General features: G+C 39.1%; 1 protein-coding gene across 5 annotated transcripts in view; it reads right to left on the bottom strand.

Annotated features, from left to right (window-relative positions):
* Positions 1 to 14,888, bottom strand: part of RNF144A (ring finger protein 144A) — a 62,487-nt gene that overhangs the window by 32,542 nt on the left and 15,057 nt on the right. Inside the window, exon 2 of one of the 5 annotated variants that reach the window (XM_071741847.1) lies at positions 10,317 to 10,408. The exons of 2 other annotated variants lie outside the window; for them this stretch is intronic. Coding sequence is in view for 2 of the 3 variants with exons in the window: in XM_071741842.1 (XP_071597943.1) it covers positions 6,413 to 6,473 (61 nt within the window). In the remaining variant the exon portion in view is untranslated. Of the gene's footprint in view, positions 1 to 111; positions 211 to 6,412; positions 6,585 to 10,316; positions 10,409 to 14,888 lie in introns of those variants that run through there. 2 more of the 5 variants (XM_071741842.1, XM_071741845.1) reach the window with 2 other exon arrangements.

The raw sequence follows: 14,888 nt of genomic DNA, 5'->3' as shown, positions 1-14,888 counted from the left end.
AACTTAACCCTGGATTCAAATCTGGGAACTGTCAAACCCAATTGGTTGTTTCCCTGCATCTTCCTTAAAGGTGTTTTCTTTGTGTTTGGTTTTCCCCCTTTTTCTTTTTACCTCCTCTCCTATTCATTGCTTTCATTGCTGTTGCTTTCAGTCCCTCCTGCCTAAAGCAGCCAGCCTTCTCCACATCACATCTGCATCACAACCCAGTTCAGTCTCACCTCCCCTGCACAGGGTTCAAGGCAAAATAGCTCAGGGCAACCAAACAGGAGAGATCAAGGTGTCCTACCAGGAAACTGGCTTGGGACAGATTTTCCTCTTCTCTCTGGGAGAGAAGCAATTTGTCTTTTTTTAATCAGTATTACAAAATTTTATTATATTACGGCCTCTGTTAATATCTCAGCCATGTTAGCTTGGTGAATAAAGTGTTGTTTGCTCTCAAGTTTCCTTTCACAAATTACAGCATCACATGCTCTAACTATAGTCCTCCATGGTCTGATGAGACATTCAACCAGCACGTGTCTTGGCACAGACTTGTCAATTGCACGGGCTAGGGGACTTGCAAATAGATTCTTATATTATAATAATGTCTTGATTAGGGACAGATGTTTAATTTGGTCTGGTTTCTTCTTACCTTATTAATGGCCCGGTCATTTAGCACAGGCTGTAGGAAGCGCTCAACAAACAACAGTGAAAGCTCTTATGTCAATGTGAAACACTAGGATTGCACACACCAAAAAGCCATGATCTAGTGATCAGAACTTTACCTGAGTTATAAGAAAAAGCTGATAACCTCTTTTGCTTCAAACATACTGCAGAATTGAGCAGCTCACACTGTTCAGTCATGCCCCAGACACGTCAGCTGCTATCTGCAACATCACACAGGCTGGTGGGTGGATGAGCTGTGCTTTAGCTGCCTGAATATTTTCCTTCTCCCTCCACAGATAGAATCAGCATTTGCAGTATTTTCAGAGGTATAACATATTAGCCTCAGCATCAGCCCCATCTCTAATCCTTCACAGGAATAGTACTTTTGCAGACTAATGCTTCCTGCTTTCTTGATGTTTTTTTTTCCCCCCTCACCACATTTCCCATGGTTTGTGGGATAACACGTGTAACCTGTTTACTGCAGAAAGCAGCAGCACCCATCTGCACGTGGCAGAGACTGCAGAAGCCTCTGCAGCAAAGGCAGAAAGCACAAAACTGAAGGTTGAACCTCCCAGGGATGTACAGACAGCAGGAAGTGTAAGGGGGAGAAGAGAAAGAGCAGCGGTTCACCACAGTGGAGCCACTCTCCTTCAGGGCTCCCTCTTCGTGTTACAGTCTCGATACCAGGGACAGATAAGTCAGAGGCCTTTAAGTTCAGGAGCACATGCAGAGAACTGCTACTGGGGTTTTCTCCATCCCACTTTGTACACTTGAGCACAGCTCTTAAAAACCTACAGGTGTTGGGCCTTGGTTTATTACTTCTAGTTTCTGTTTAGTTTTCTCCTCTTACTCATTGATTAATTGCAATAAATTAAGATGGTTTTGGAGCTTGAACTTTTTCTTTCCTCATTTACCAAAAAAATACCCCAAGCCTTAAGAAAAAAAAATACTGGAAGGTCTACATTTGCAAATGGCTTTCACTGCCAATTCATTAATTTAGTAAGAACAGTATGGAGCTGATTAGGACTTTTTTTGTTGGGTTTTTTTTTAGCTTTTAATATTGTGGAAGATGCTGACTTTGTTATCCAAACTTTGAGCCAAAATTGGCTTTGAGTTACCCAATGGAACAGAAGTCTAAAATTACTAAAGGAAAATATCAACTCAGTATAGAATAAGCCAAAATAATTTAAATAAAAAATTTCTAACATGCTGTCAAGCATAGTTGATTTGAATTGCAATAAAAATACAAATAAAATTAAAAAGCATGTTTCCTTACATGCCACTACATTACTAGAAAAACTTAAAGTACTTTTAAGACAGTCCCTTATACCCTCTACACACCCATATACTCTATCCTACCAAAGAGGGATCACCTCAGGTAACAAAAAAGCAATGTGAAAACACTGAGTGTGATGAGAGTACATAAGCTTGCTATAGATTTGATATGTAGTGAATGTGACAGCCTACTCACAGGATAGAAATTGCCTGCTAATATGTTCTGTGTTCTTTTAGCACTCAGACCATAATAAACCCTTCTTAAACCCTTCCCCAAATTAACAGACACATTGCAACAGGTATTTGGTTTTGTCATTCTGGATATATCCCACACTGCACATAGATAGGAACAGTTTCTGGCCTGGGGCTCTGTTCCAGCTTCCTGCACTTTCCTTGACTCCTAAACTCCCACCTGCTCATGAGAGCAGCAGGAAGGATCCCAAAACTCAACTCATGCTTTTTATGGGTGGCAGTGCTGACCTGCAGAGAGCATGCAGAGCACAGGGATGGAAAACATGTACTTATTTCTTCACTGTTTCCCAGCAAAGAGAGATCAGGCATGCAGCATAAAGTGTGAGAAATTTGCATTGATTTATTCTGGAAAGGAGAAAAAACATTTCTTGTGCAGCTCAAGTTTGTGCTCATCATCCTAGGGGGTTATGAAGAGCTTTAGAACCAACAGTCAAATGAAGAGCTTTCTTCTGTGAGTGCTGATGGATGTTTTTAAAGATAGTTAACAGTACCAGAATTGAGTCATTTTACTTCCTAAAGGAAATAAAACATCAAAACTTAGTTTAAAAAATGATACATACCATTTATCCCTTAAACACTACATAAAATGAACTGCTTCTACAAGTTCAAGTGATCAGTCCATTATCTAGAAGGTGACATTTGTACCACCAAAGCAATACCCAGGAAACAGCTAGCAGCTCTTCAAAGACATGCCCTTCCTTATGTAAAACATGTACTCTCACCTTGGTCTTCTGTAACTTCTGCAAAACCCTTTTCTGAATTTAACATATGCTTCCCTGCACTGTCACAGCCAGTTTAGCTAATAGTAACCAAACTCCCTTAAAATAGCTATTGTTCCATATTGTAAGTCACTCCAAACAGTGTCTGCATCACCCTCAGACTGCAGATACCTCTGTGGGAAAACCTTTTACTTCTTTTATGTTTGCATAGTATATGACATAGTGGAAGACAAATTTAAGACATTAACATCAGTGCAGTTATAAAACAATTCAATTTTAATATCCTTGGTCCCAAATCCTCTGCCTCAAAAAATGGATGAGGAGCTCAATTTAGTGGACAACCTTTTTCTCTAGACCCACTTGGTTGTCAGGAAGTCTTCAAAAAAAAAACAGTATTTGTCTGAGCAGTTCTGACTCCTGTAGCTTCCTCTCTTTTGTATGCAGCCTAAAAAAAGCAGTAGTAATCCCATCAAGCATTCAACATTATTTCAGTGTATGAAATAAAGAAAAAATAGCCTTAGTAAAACAAAAATGCACTGTAAAAATTATTTAAAGGCTGAATTAAAAATGGTAAAATATTTTCTTCATTTTTCAGAGGCCACGTGTTGAACATTTTTGATAGCAGGAATCTTGCCAAGTGCAACTCTTTTTTTTGCAAACCAAACAAGACATAAACCACAGAAGCCTGCCCTCTTTTCAACTTCTGGGAAGATCAGAGATGAGGCTGTTCCTTACTGTCCCAGTCAAGTAACACAGTACAAACACACATGCCACCCACCCAGCTCTTAAGACATACCACCCTATTTAAAGGGAATCTACTGTACTAAGACATGAATCTTTTTTTGTTAGTTCTGTAATTGTTGCTTTTTCCTATTTACTTTAATGACCACCATAGTGTTTTATGTTAAGGAGACTGTGAAAGAGTGGCCACATTGGTCTGAAATAGTTTAAAATGGAGATGTTTGGAAAGGAATTACCAAGAGGTTCTAAACTAAACAACATGAATTGCAACCCACTGCTTAAAATTAGCTTTTGTGGTTTGTTTTTTGGATATTCCTAGTAACAAACTCAAACTGATTGTTCTCTCTTGGTTGACTTTATTGCAACTAGCAATCTAGGAGGCCAATAATAGAAATTTCATTTAAAATATGGCTATTAATGTTCCTAAAGATAGCTTATTACATGAGTAAGCTGTTTCACAGGGCTGCAATCATTTTCTAGCTTTATTTTTTTTTTCCTGTCAGAGCATAATAAGTGCTTGGCTAGGAGTTAAGAGCTCTACAGGCTTTTAGGACTGAATAGTTTGCCAATATTAAAACTAAACAGGAAAAATCTTTCAGAGGGAAGGAACTGAACCCTGGAATGTCTTTGAATTCCTAGGCCAGCATTTAATGAAAAGAACACCCCACCAAAGAACAACTGTTTAACCAAAGGTATCCTACATTTCTTTCCTGAAATCCTTGTTTAGCCTACATTGTCTACTAATAAAGTATTTTGCCCTAGTTAATTGGCAAGAGCAGCCCTTTAGTTTCTTTGCAGCAGGAAACCAATTAAATAGATTCAAGAGCAAAGCAGTGCCACTTCAAAAACAAACAAGAGGAAGGAGCAGATAAGCTGGCTGCAGCTTCTCTAAAAGAGATGAAACAAGCATTTATTTAAAAATTGGAGAGACAAGAGCAGTGCCTCTCCTTTTTGCCAGTCAACACAAATGGGAGCAAGAGCATCACAACTTGAGTGAAGGTGCTTGGTGGGTTTCCAGTCTCATTTAGGTAAGCAAGGCCAGAGCAGAGCAGTGTAGGAAGATCCCACTATGCAGAAGAGAGTGGGAAACCAGAGTTGCTTTAATCTATACCAAACTCTGTTCTAAATGGAGAATGGGGAGATCCTTGAACCAGACTTCCTGAACCAGCTGTTAATCCTACATCTTAAGCATTAAGCCTCTGAAGTCTAATAGCTAAAGTCAGATAGTTGAGTTAGTGGGGAGTTTGAGAATTTGACCAACAACTAAGTCAGTAACTGATTAACTGAATATGAAAGAAATGCAGACTAGGGAACATCCAAATAGGAGTTCAAAGCACATAAAGTATAAACTGACCACATGGAGCTTCTAGCTATGTGGCTGTTAGCAAATGAATAAAAGTGACTAACCATTTGCAAAAATGCTTGGTAAGGATGACCAAAAAAATAAGTTGGAAACAAAGAAACCACAAAGCAATATAAAAGGAACCAATTTATGTCATAGAAAAATAACACTAGTTGCACAGGTTGTTGAGTAGAGAATTCCCCCACTCACTGGTCAACAGCAAAGGCTCTTGCACTTGGGCACAACACTTCAATAATGAGTGACAATCTGGACTTCATTTCTAACTGTAGATTGAAATCAACCAAGATTGTTTGAGGAGGGTGCACAAATACCTGCTAGTGACCTGAAATAACCAGGAGGCCTGAGTTCCTGCCATGGCAGCAGTTGCTGAAGACTTAGCTGATGGAAAAAGCAGGCAAAGTTTTTGCATAGTGCATAAGGCAATATAATTATCTTGCCTCAGACAGTTTGTACTCTCTCCTATTTTGTCTACTAATACTCAAAATTAAATGTTTTCTTCTGGGGAGGTTTGCTTCAGGCTTTGCTTCAAGAAAGCATGGTTGAAAAGTGGGTGTTTGCTCAGACCAGTAAGCTGTGAGGTTTGAGAGGGCTCCAAGTTTTTGGAGAAGCTCCTTCCACAGACCCTGAGAAAACTGCTTTGCTTGCACAGTTCAGCTTGTGCCTATGACAGATCAGCCACCAAGCCTCCTCAGCCCTAGGCTCTGCTCTTTAAAGAAATGGGAGCTAGCACCTCAGAATTATGACAGCTACATTAAATGGACTACCAGTGAATACAGCAAGCTGCAGATCTGCCTTTTACTGTGGTGGCAAAGGGATGAAGCAGGCTGGTCCCCTCTGAAACGCCTGGTTCTTTGGTGGCTTCATTCCCCACAGTTCTTATTCTGCAGCATGTTTTCAAGCCAACCTGCAGATTTCATAGGCAAGTGCAACTGCATTGAGATATGCAGAAAGCAAGACAGAATTCAAGAGAAAAGAAGGAAGAGATCAATTTCAAACTGTTGGCAAGGGAAGATGATTCAGTAATAGTGAGATGAAAGCAAACACAGAAGGAGCTTTTGAACCAGCTTCACTTGGCAGGAGATGGAATCAGTATACTAAGAGAAGAATAAAACAGTGATCAGAGATAGAGGCCCCAGTGTAATGTCTTAATCTAGGTAGTAGCAGGAAAATTTCTCAAGTATTGTTGTAATGAATTTGTGTAAGTTGCATTTAAAAGAAGTAGAAAAATGGAAGTTGTGCTTCTGAAGGCCTAGGAACTGACCTTGTTATGCAGCAATGAGACCCTTTTGCACAAGACAAACTATTGCTACAAGGACTGACATGCAGCAATTGCTTAACTCTTTTCTGTGAAGGTCAGAATACACAACAGCAGACAAGGAGTGCCTCTCTCCCTACTTCATACATTGCCAGTACATACCAGCACATTTAATTTCTGAAATCCTACAGCTTTTCCCTATTGCTTTGTGCATTTGTAGCATGGTGTCCCCAACTCTCTTCTCAGTTGATGAACAGGAGGAAAAAAAAAAAATCTCAGCTCCACTGACTCTTCCAATCCCTTCTAAAGAGAAAAGTGGCCAGTTGTACAGAACCTGGAACAAAGTATTCAGAGAGCCAATTTCATATACACACAGAATCTATGCAACAAGTAAACATTTGTAGCCAGATTTCAGTTCTACAACATGCAAAAGGAGAAATAATTCCCATTTAGGTTTTGGCATATGGTACAACTCCAAAACTTACCTGATCTGAACATACTAGAAACTAATACTAGGTTTGGGGAAAAACTAAACAAAACAATGCCACACCACAACAAAAGAAATTAAAAACCACACCCCAAACAAAGCAATACACAACCAAGCAGCAACAACAAAAAGAAAAAACTCCTCCAGCATTTGAGATAGAACCTCAGAAATGCAATGTTGCATTTATTTCAATAGGATGCCAAGCTTTTCCATAGTAATAGTGAGACATTCAAAACTAAGAATTAAAAATCTTGAATGCTAAGAAGTCCTTGCCTGGTTAAAACCACTCCATGGCTCTGCACAAGCCACAGACTCACATACATAAACAACCAACCAAAGGAATCAATGAGCTGATATAAGTTACTTTAAAAATGTTGCTTGCTAAGAAAGTAATTTCCAACTTTCCCCCAATTGCAAAGAAAGTTGAGATTTTTTTTTGTGGACTAAAGCCAATAAATAGGCTTAATTTTACATCCTGTTTCATGCACTACAATTAAAAACAAACTTTGTAGCTGTCAGCACTGAATGAGTTTGCCAGCTCTGGAGTGCAGTTCTCCCTTCTTGTCACAAGCTGCAAACATACTCAAGTTTCGTAGGCAGATTATATTTACATCTTTCATTTGATTTTAGCTATCAAAGAGTTCTGTGTTGGACTGAGTCAAGCTGTGACTTTGGCTACTGCTACAAGGCCTAATAATAATGCAAATTATTAATCCACACTATGGAACCCTGACTCAGTTATAGACGTCAGAGCTGCTGTTAGGGTTACACACAGCTACTTAGAAAATGTTATCTTTATCTGAAGCAAAGCCAAATATTTTGATTGCTTCCTTCCACAGCAAAATGAAACATTTTAACCATGTAGGTTATAAAATAAGAGACAAAAATAAACAATTCTATAAGAAAGCCCTACAATTTTAATCCAACACTAGCTCAATTAGGAAAATTTCACTTTTTACTAGCAAATTATGACTTTCCCCATCTGCTCCCCTTCTTTTTCTTCTAATGAACAGGAGCAAGCTACATTTATGAGAGCATCTCTAAGGAAGAATTATAAAATAGGCTAGGGTTGGAAGGGACCTTAAAGATCATCTAGTTTCAATCTCTCTGCAGGAGCAGGGACACCCCCTACCAGACCAGGATGCTCAAAGCCCCATCCAACCTGGCCTTGAACACTTGAATGGACTGGGTATCCACAGCTTCTCTGGGCAACCAGTTCAAGTGTCTCACTACCCTGACAGTGAAGAATTTCTTCCTAATATCTCACTTAAGTCTACCCTTCTTCCAGTTTAAAGCCATTAGACTTTATCTTATCACTACATGCCCTTGAAAGAAGTCCCTTTGCAGCTTTCCTGTAGGACCCCTTTAGGTCCTGGAAGGCAGAAGGTTCTCAGTAGATGCTTAGGAAAGATGAGTAAGTTCTGCCATGACGTTCACTATCACACTGACAGGAGTGGTGGGCTCTTGCCTGCTGGACCAGGAAAATAAGAGGACAGTACTTCTCAGCTTTGGGTGAGCATCTGAACTATGTATGATATGTTCTTATTCATTAAACAAATACCTCATGATCATTCATATGCCACAAATATTTTCCAGGAGAGACCCTTGCCAGGATATGCTCCATTTCAGTAATCCTTCAGAGCCATTTCAGCAAAATAGGGTTGGCAGGAAGCATTAAGATTCAAAAATTTAATGTATATTTCAGCTATGTGCACAGTATGTCAGAGCTCCAATCACACTGATCCCAACAGCTCACAAAAGAAGGTAGAAATCCACAGCTTTGCAGCTCCTGAAGGAAAGGAGGCTAATGGGGGTTGGCTTATTCACATGGGGAACTTAAGAGATATGGTCACTCTCTGCATATATATGATACAAGGCAATGTACATGCCAGAATGGGAGAGATATTTAAGCTAAAAAGACATCACTGACCAGAAGGACAGACATGTATAAACTTGCTATTGTACATTTATTATAGAAACTTCCTTCAAGTTCCTAGGTATCAGATTTCTATTACAGCTTTCCAAAAGGAAATGAAGGAAATTATATGATCTACAGCCCAAACTGGAGCCCAAGAAATCCTTTCCAGTCCACTGTATTTAAATTTTGAAGACAACTAGATAAATAAAAAGTAATGGAGCTTCAGATTTTTTCTTTTAAACTGAACTTGCTTTTTAAGCAAGGGATACAGAAAACGTTATCACATGCTTTGGTTTTTAATTTAATTTAATGTCTCTTCCTTTTTTTCTGCTAGTAAAAAAAAAAAAAAAACCTGACAAAAAACCCCAACAACTTTCTCCTAAAAAGGTGAACAGAAATCCCAGATTAAAAATATTTCAACAGGTTTTCAACAGTACTTCTTTACACTAGCGTGTTACTCAAGATGAGCAATAGAGCTTATTGAAACTTCAATATTTCAACTCAAGCCAATGAGGGCATAATTGTTATCTTCACAAGAGATTTTTCCTGCTACCAGAAATCAATCAGGAACATGACTATGCTTTCATAATTAGGCAAGAACATGAGTTTCAAAGTAATTGAGAAATAAATTTTAAATTTGCTGGGCTGAAAGTAAGATTTTTCAATAATATTTCCAGAAGACACATATATGTGAAAATGGCATTGCTTGGGAAAATGAAAAGCTACCAACAGTAAATCACAAGACCAGGCAAATAAAGAATCTACAAGTGTGTTATTTCTGCATATAGACATGCATTCAAGTAGAATTATAACACAGTGCTTCCAGCTTTAGTGGTATTTACAAGATGATCTTTTCCAAACCACAAACAGAGAAACAGACAGACTTTAACCTTTTAAAAAGGATTTGTACTGCCTTCTAGAAGATAATAAATGCTTCCTGTTTTGATTAACTGCAAATGCACTTATCAGATAAACCAACAATTGCCTAAGGGGTACATACAGATCTGTAGCCATATCAAGAAGAAAATAACTTTTTTATTATGTCTCTTCGAGTATGGATTCACTGCTGTTTAAAACTGAAAAGGTAGTATTGCTGGTTATTAAGCTATTAAATGAAGAATCACATATGAAAGCAAAACAGGCTCTGTTGTAGAGACAAATACACATATTTCATAAATGTTTTATAGAGGTACAAAAATAAAACCATTTTGGACCCAAATCAGGTGATACTATAAAAATGTCTTGAACTGTACTTCAAGGACACACTTGAAGTGTCCTTCAAATACAATAGTTAAGCTGCACCAAAAAAAAGCCTTCTATTTGTGCCTTGGACTTTGCTAGGAAGTTAGCTAGAATGCAGGTTTTTTTTCTTTTCTCCACTTAGTAAATAAATGAGCCAACCCTTTTCATTCTAGGGCTCCATAATTAAAAGCAAATTTTGATCAATTCCCTCCCCTACGGTATTTTTGCTATGCAGTTTTGATTTTACAGGGGAACAAATCAGCAGTTCCAAAGACTGAAAAACTCATCTCCCAGGCATTTTTTTCTATCCCTCCAACTCCTGATGGCACAAGAGTCCAATGAAAGAGCAGCTGCATTGGAAACTGCATCTGTCTGCTTCCCAGCCAAGCGCTGTCAGGACAGTCAACGCAAACGCCTACCACACAACAATCTCTCCTTTGTCAGTCACAGGGATCCCATGAGAAAGCACCAACCAGTCTAGGAATTTGGCTCAAGGTAGCATTAGACAAGCCTGAAAAACAAAAAATAAGGGTCAGGCTTTATTTAGATTGACTGTATAAAACCGGAACTAACAGCTCTGGTCTGTCAATGAGCTTTTAAAATTGTGTGGTAGCACAAGTTGTCTTGGGCGAAATTCACCTCTTAACTCTTTCTGCTCTCACACTTACTATCTCAGTTTATACTTACTAGCTTGGTAAGATTTATGGCATCACACAAGATTTTTTTATGTTTTAACGCAACAGTTTTCCAAGTCTGCAGGGGAAAAGTTTTATCATCTTATAGAGCTGCAGCCCCCATGATCCAGAACTTCAGGAAAACATACTCTGAAATCACAAATTATATCTAGCCCTAGAGTCAGAGACTTGTGTAGAAAACCAACACAAAAAACCACATACATACAAAACCACATGCAAAGCCCACTACTTTGAGCAAAATCAGTCTGTAGGCAGAGCATTTTAATAAATGCAACAAGATGCCAGGGAAGAGGAGGAATACAGAACACAGCAATTGGCAGTAGTCTGAGTTTCACTTCAAGCTATTTCCCATTTTCAGATTTGTTCAGTGTTATTTCTGTGAGAGAAATAATTTGCTCTGTTACCTTTCAGCGAATACTCAGAAAACCTATATCCTCAGAATGAGTATGCAGATTTTTACCAGAAGATCTGTGAACCTTACTACAAATCTGAAAAATTGAGCCTGAGATTATTTTATAGGCAAACAATCAAGATTGTCATCACCCTTATTAAGTTTCAAACAACATACTATTGAAAAATACTTGTAATTACTGAAGGATACATTAACTTTAGAACTCTGAAAATTAGATCTAATTCTTGCAACATTATTATCCTCCAGTCTCTGATTTCCATTTCAAGGTATACAAGATATAGAAAAATATCTACTCTACTTTTACCAAACAACCTCAAGCCAAAACAAAAAAACAAACAAAAAGGAAAAGCCAACACAACAAAACCAATCCCCAGAATGAGTCATTAAAAGGAATGGCCCCACAGCTCAGGCAGCCTGCTCCTGAACAAGCTTAGATATACATCCATCATAATATTTTAGGCTACCAACCAGTTATTCAACCAACAGTTAAAGAGGGTTCCTCTTCCCTTCTTGCACATCCTCCTCACTTTAACCTTTCCCTCCTACTTGCTTCTTTGCCACAAAACTTGCTTGAAAATTAGGAAATTTGAGAAAATTTCTTGATTGCCTTCTTCCCACATTCTCTTGTCTTTTAGGAGAAAAAAAAGTGACAAAATCTATTTTCATTATGGTATATCTGCAAGTAAAATAAGAAAATGGCTTCTTGGAGCTTAAGCCATTGGATGCATCAGCTTGTTAACCTAAACACCACAAATTAGTACCCATTTCCCAAGCAACCTGCAAGAAAGACAAGGTACTTGCATGGGACTAGCAAATAGTGCCTGTGCACAAGAACTGCCTTGGACTGGACACCTTGAGAGATCCATCACTTTCTTTAACAGTTAGAAGGGAAAATATATAGTTCAAAGAGTTGCAGTTGTTTATCTTATTTCCATTTAGAACTTCAGTTCTAGTTATGACTCTGAATGGGATTTGCATGCCAAGATTTTGGTTCCAGAGGACCCTAGGGGTGAATTCTGTGAGAAGCTCCTTGAAGCTTCCTTTATGTCCAAGAGCATACACCAGATGGTTCCAGAACAGACCTATTGATAGTAAAGGCCAAGCCCATCAGTAATGATCGTAGAGCTGCTGGGATACTTTATTTAAGAAGAGGGTTGAGGGGAAACCTGAACAACAGCAGCTGGAGAGAGGAGTGAGAATATGTGAGGGCAACAGCCCTGTAGACACCAAGGTCAGTGAAGGTGGTCCCAGGACAGGAGCAGAGATTCCCCTGCAGTCCATGGTGAGGCAGTCTCTCCCCCTGCAGCCCATGTAGGTCCATGGCAGAGCAGATATCCACCTACAACCCGTGGAGGACCTCGTACCAAAGCAGCTGGATGCCCAAAGGACAATATGACACTGTAGGAAGCCCACACTAGAGCAGGATCCTGAAAGGAGCTGTGGAGAGAGGAGCTCATGCTGAAGCAGGTTTGCTGGCAGAACCTGTAACCTTGTGGAAGGGACAAATACTTGAAGAGCTGGTGAAAACTGGAAGCCTGTAGGAAGGACTGACAATGACCGAGAAATTCATGCTGTACTGTATCCTAGGGAGGGGACCCTACACTCAAGACTGTGAGGAGTCTCCTCTGAGGAGGAAGGAGCAGCAGAGAAAAGGTGTCATGAACTGACCACAAACCCCATTCCCTGTCCCCCTGCCCTGCTCAGGGGGAGGATGTAATGATTAGGAGTGAAATTAAGCCTGAAAAGAAGGGTGAGGGAAAGGTTTTATGATTGCTTTTATTTCTCAATAACCTACTCTGGTTTGATTGATAAATTAATTTTTCAGCAAGTCAGGTCTGGTTTTGTCCATGATGGTAACTGGTGAGTGATCTCTCCCTGCTCTTTGCTTCACTCAAAACCATAAGGTTTTTTTCCATTTTATCACCCTCCCTCATTGTACTGAGGAGTAGCAGAGCAGCTTTGGTGGGCCTCCACCAAGGTCAATTTACACAGTGTCACTTCCTAAATGGGAGGAAGAGGAGAATAAATAAATAATAATAATAATAATAATAATAAAAAGAAAGTAAAAGAACATTAGTACAAGACACTTTCTTGTTAAGACAGCTGAGGTGCTCAGTCTCATCTCATACTGTTGGGGTATGGTTAGTGTTTAAGCTGTCTGCAGACTCCTCTCCTACAGCTCTACCACAGATGATTTCCAGTTCTTCCAGCCCTTCTTTCTTAGCACAAAGTTTGTTGTGAACAGTACTCTCAGTCATTGCATCAGCTTCATCTGGCTTGGGCATCTCCTGACCTCTTTGATCCTCTCAAATCTTGCCCTTGCCAGAACCCACACTCAGCACTTCACTAACCACTCCACCAGGAAGCCTCCTGGTACTCTCCGCCACTTCTGTCTCTCAAAGGCAGGGAAGATCTTGAGGAAAGAACTCACTTAGCAACAGCATTTGCCTTTCCTGCTCTCTTTCAGCTGCAGAAATTTAGTTATCCTCTCTATAGACAGATCTCAGATTTATCTCCTATTCCATCTCTCTCTCTCTCCTTATCCAAACTGGAAATCTCAGTTCTCCTCTCTGATATTTCCTCAGATATAACCAGCTACTAGGTTAAGCTCTACACAGAGTCAGACAAACCTCTTATCTCTCCTCCCACACAAGGCTTTCCCAAGAGGTTCTTTCTTGCTTAGACAGCATCCTGTCAGCTACCCAGCCTGAAGGCTGATCGTGATATTCAGCAAGAATCTGTCTGTCTAAATCCTCTGGAAAGAACACACATAATATAAGTAAAATTGATAGTTTTCCTTCTGATGTCCCAGGCAACAAAAATGCTCATGCAGGTGCTCAAGATCTTCCTCTTTCTTGGGCTTCAACCAACAAAATTGAAGAAGTTCTGACGGGATATAAGCAATGGTCATCACTCCTGCATGTATCCTAGCAATTTAAAATCTTTTTGCAATTTAACTAATGCAAAAAACATCACCTTTCTTACATAATTTTAACCTTCTGTTTCCTGATTTTTTGTTTGTGGTTTTTTTAGCAGTGTTTAAGAGACAGCTGCCTCTTTTTGATCAGCATGACATTGTCCTCCATCACCAGCAGAGCAATCTACTTCACAGGCATGGACCTAACAGATCAATCAATTCAACCCATTTTAGGCATTTGTCTTTGGATAAGATGAAGTCTGTCCTAAAATTAACTGAACAGGGATCCAACAAAAAAACAAATGCAAGGAAAAAAGAATTAAAAGCTCTCTCACCCCACCCCTTCCACATTAAATCACTACCAGGATTTTTTTTTCATCACTAATAATTATTGAGGCCCTTTTTTATACCTCCTGTAAGTTCTCAAAGACCTTTTAAAGATGTGAAAACTAGGACCAGATACATAATTTGAGTATTACTGTCATTAATGTCATGCAAAAAGAAAAATGTTTCTTTTATAAAACCCATCTGCCAAGGATTAAATTAGCCCTCTCTCTTCTCATTGCAATGGTGCATTGTGAAACTAAAATTCTTAACCCAAAATGATCCTTAAAACATTTGCAGGGTTGCTGCTTTCCAGGATGCAGTCTCCTACGCTATGGATGTCCAGAAAACTTGTCACTGAGAAATCTTACTACATTCAGCCACACTGCCCATAGCCATGTTAGGTTTTCAAAAAAAAAAAACCAAAACAAACAAACAAAACAAAAAACAAAAAAAAAATTTGTGACTGCTTATTTATCAAAAACTGGGAATGACAGAATGATAAACAGCATAATTGGCTTGCCTTTTTACTTTCAAGTTTCTACGTTATAAATGAAATTGTTAAACGGTGTCTGGTCTAGGCCCAATCCTTCTGGAGCATCTTTATTCCCAGTTTATTTCCCACAGACATGTACTTGTTTAT

This window comes from Heliangelus exortis, chromosome 3 (genome assembly GCF_036169615.1).
Source record: "Heliangelus exortis chromosome 3, bHelExo1.hap1, whole genome shotgun sequence".
Lineage (NCBI taxonomy): Eukaryota > Metazoa > Chordata > Aves > Apodiformes > Trochilidae > Heliangelus > Heliangelus exortis.
This window is presented reverse-complemented; position numbering and strand designations above follow the sequence as displayed.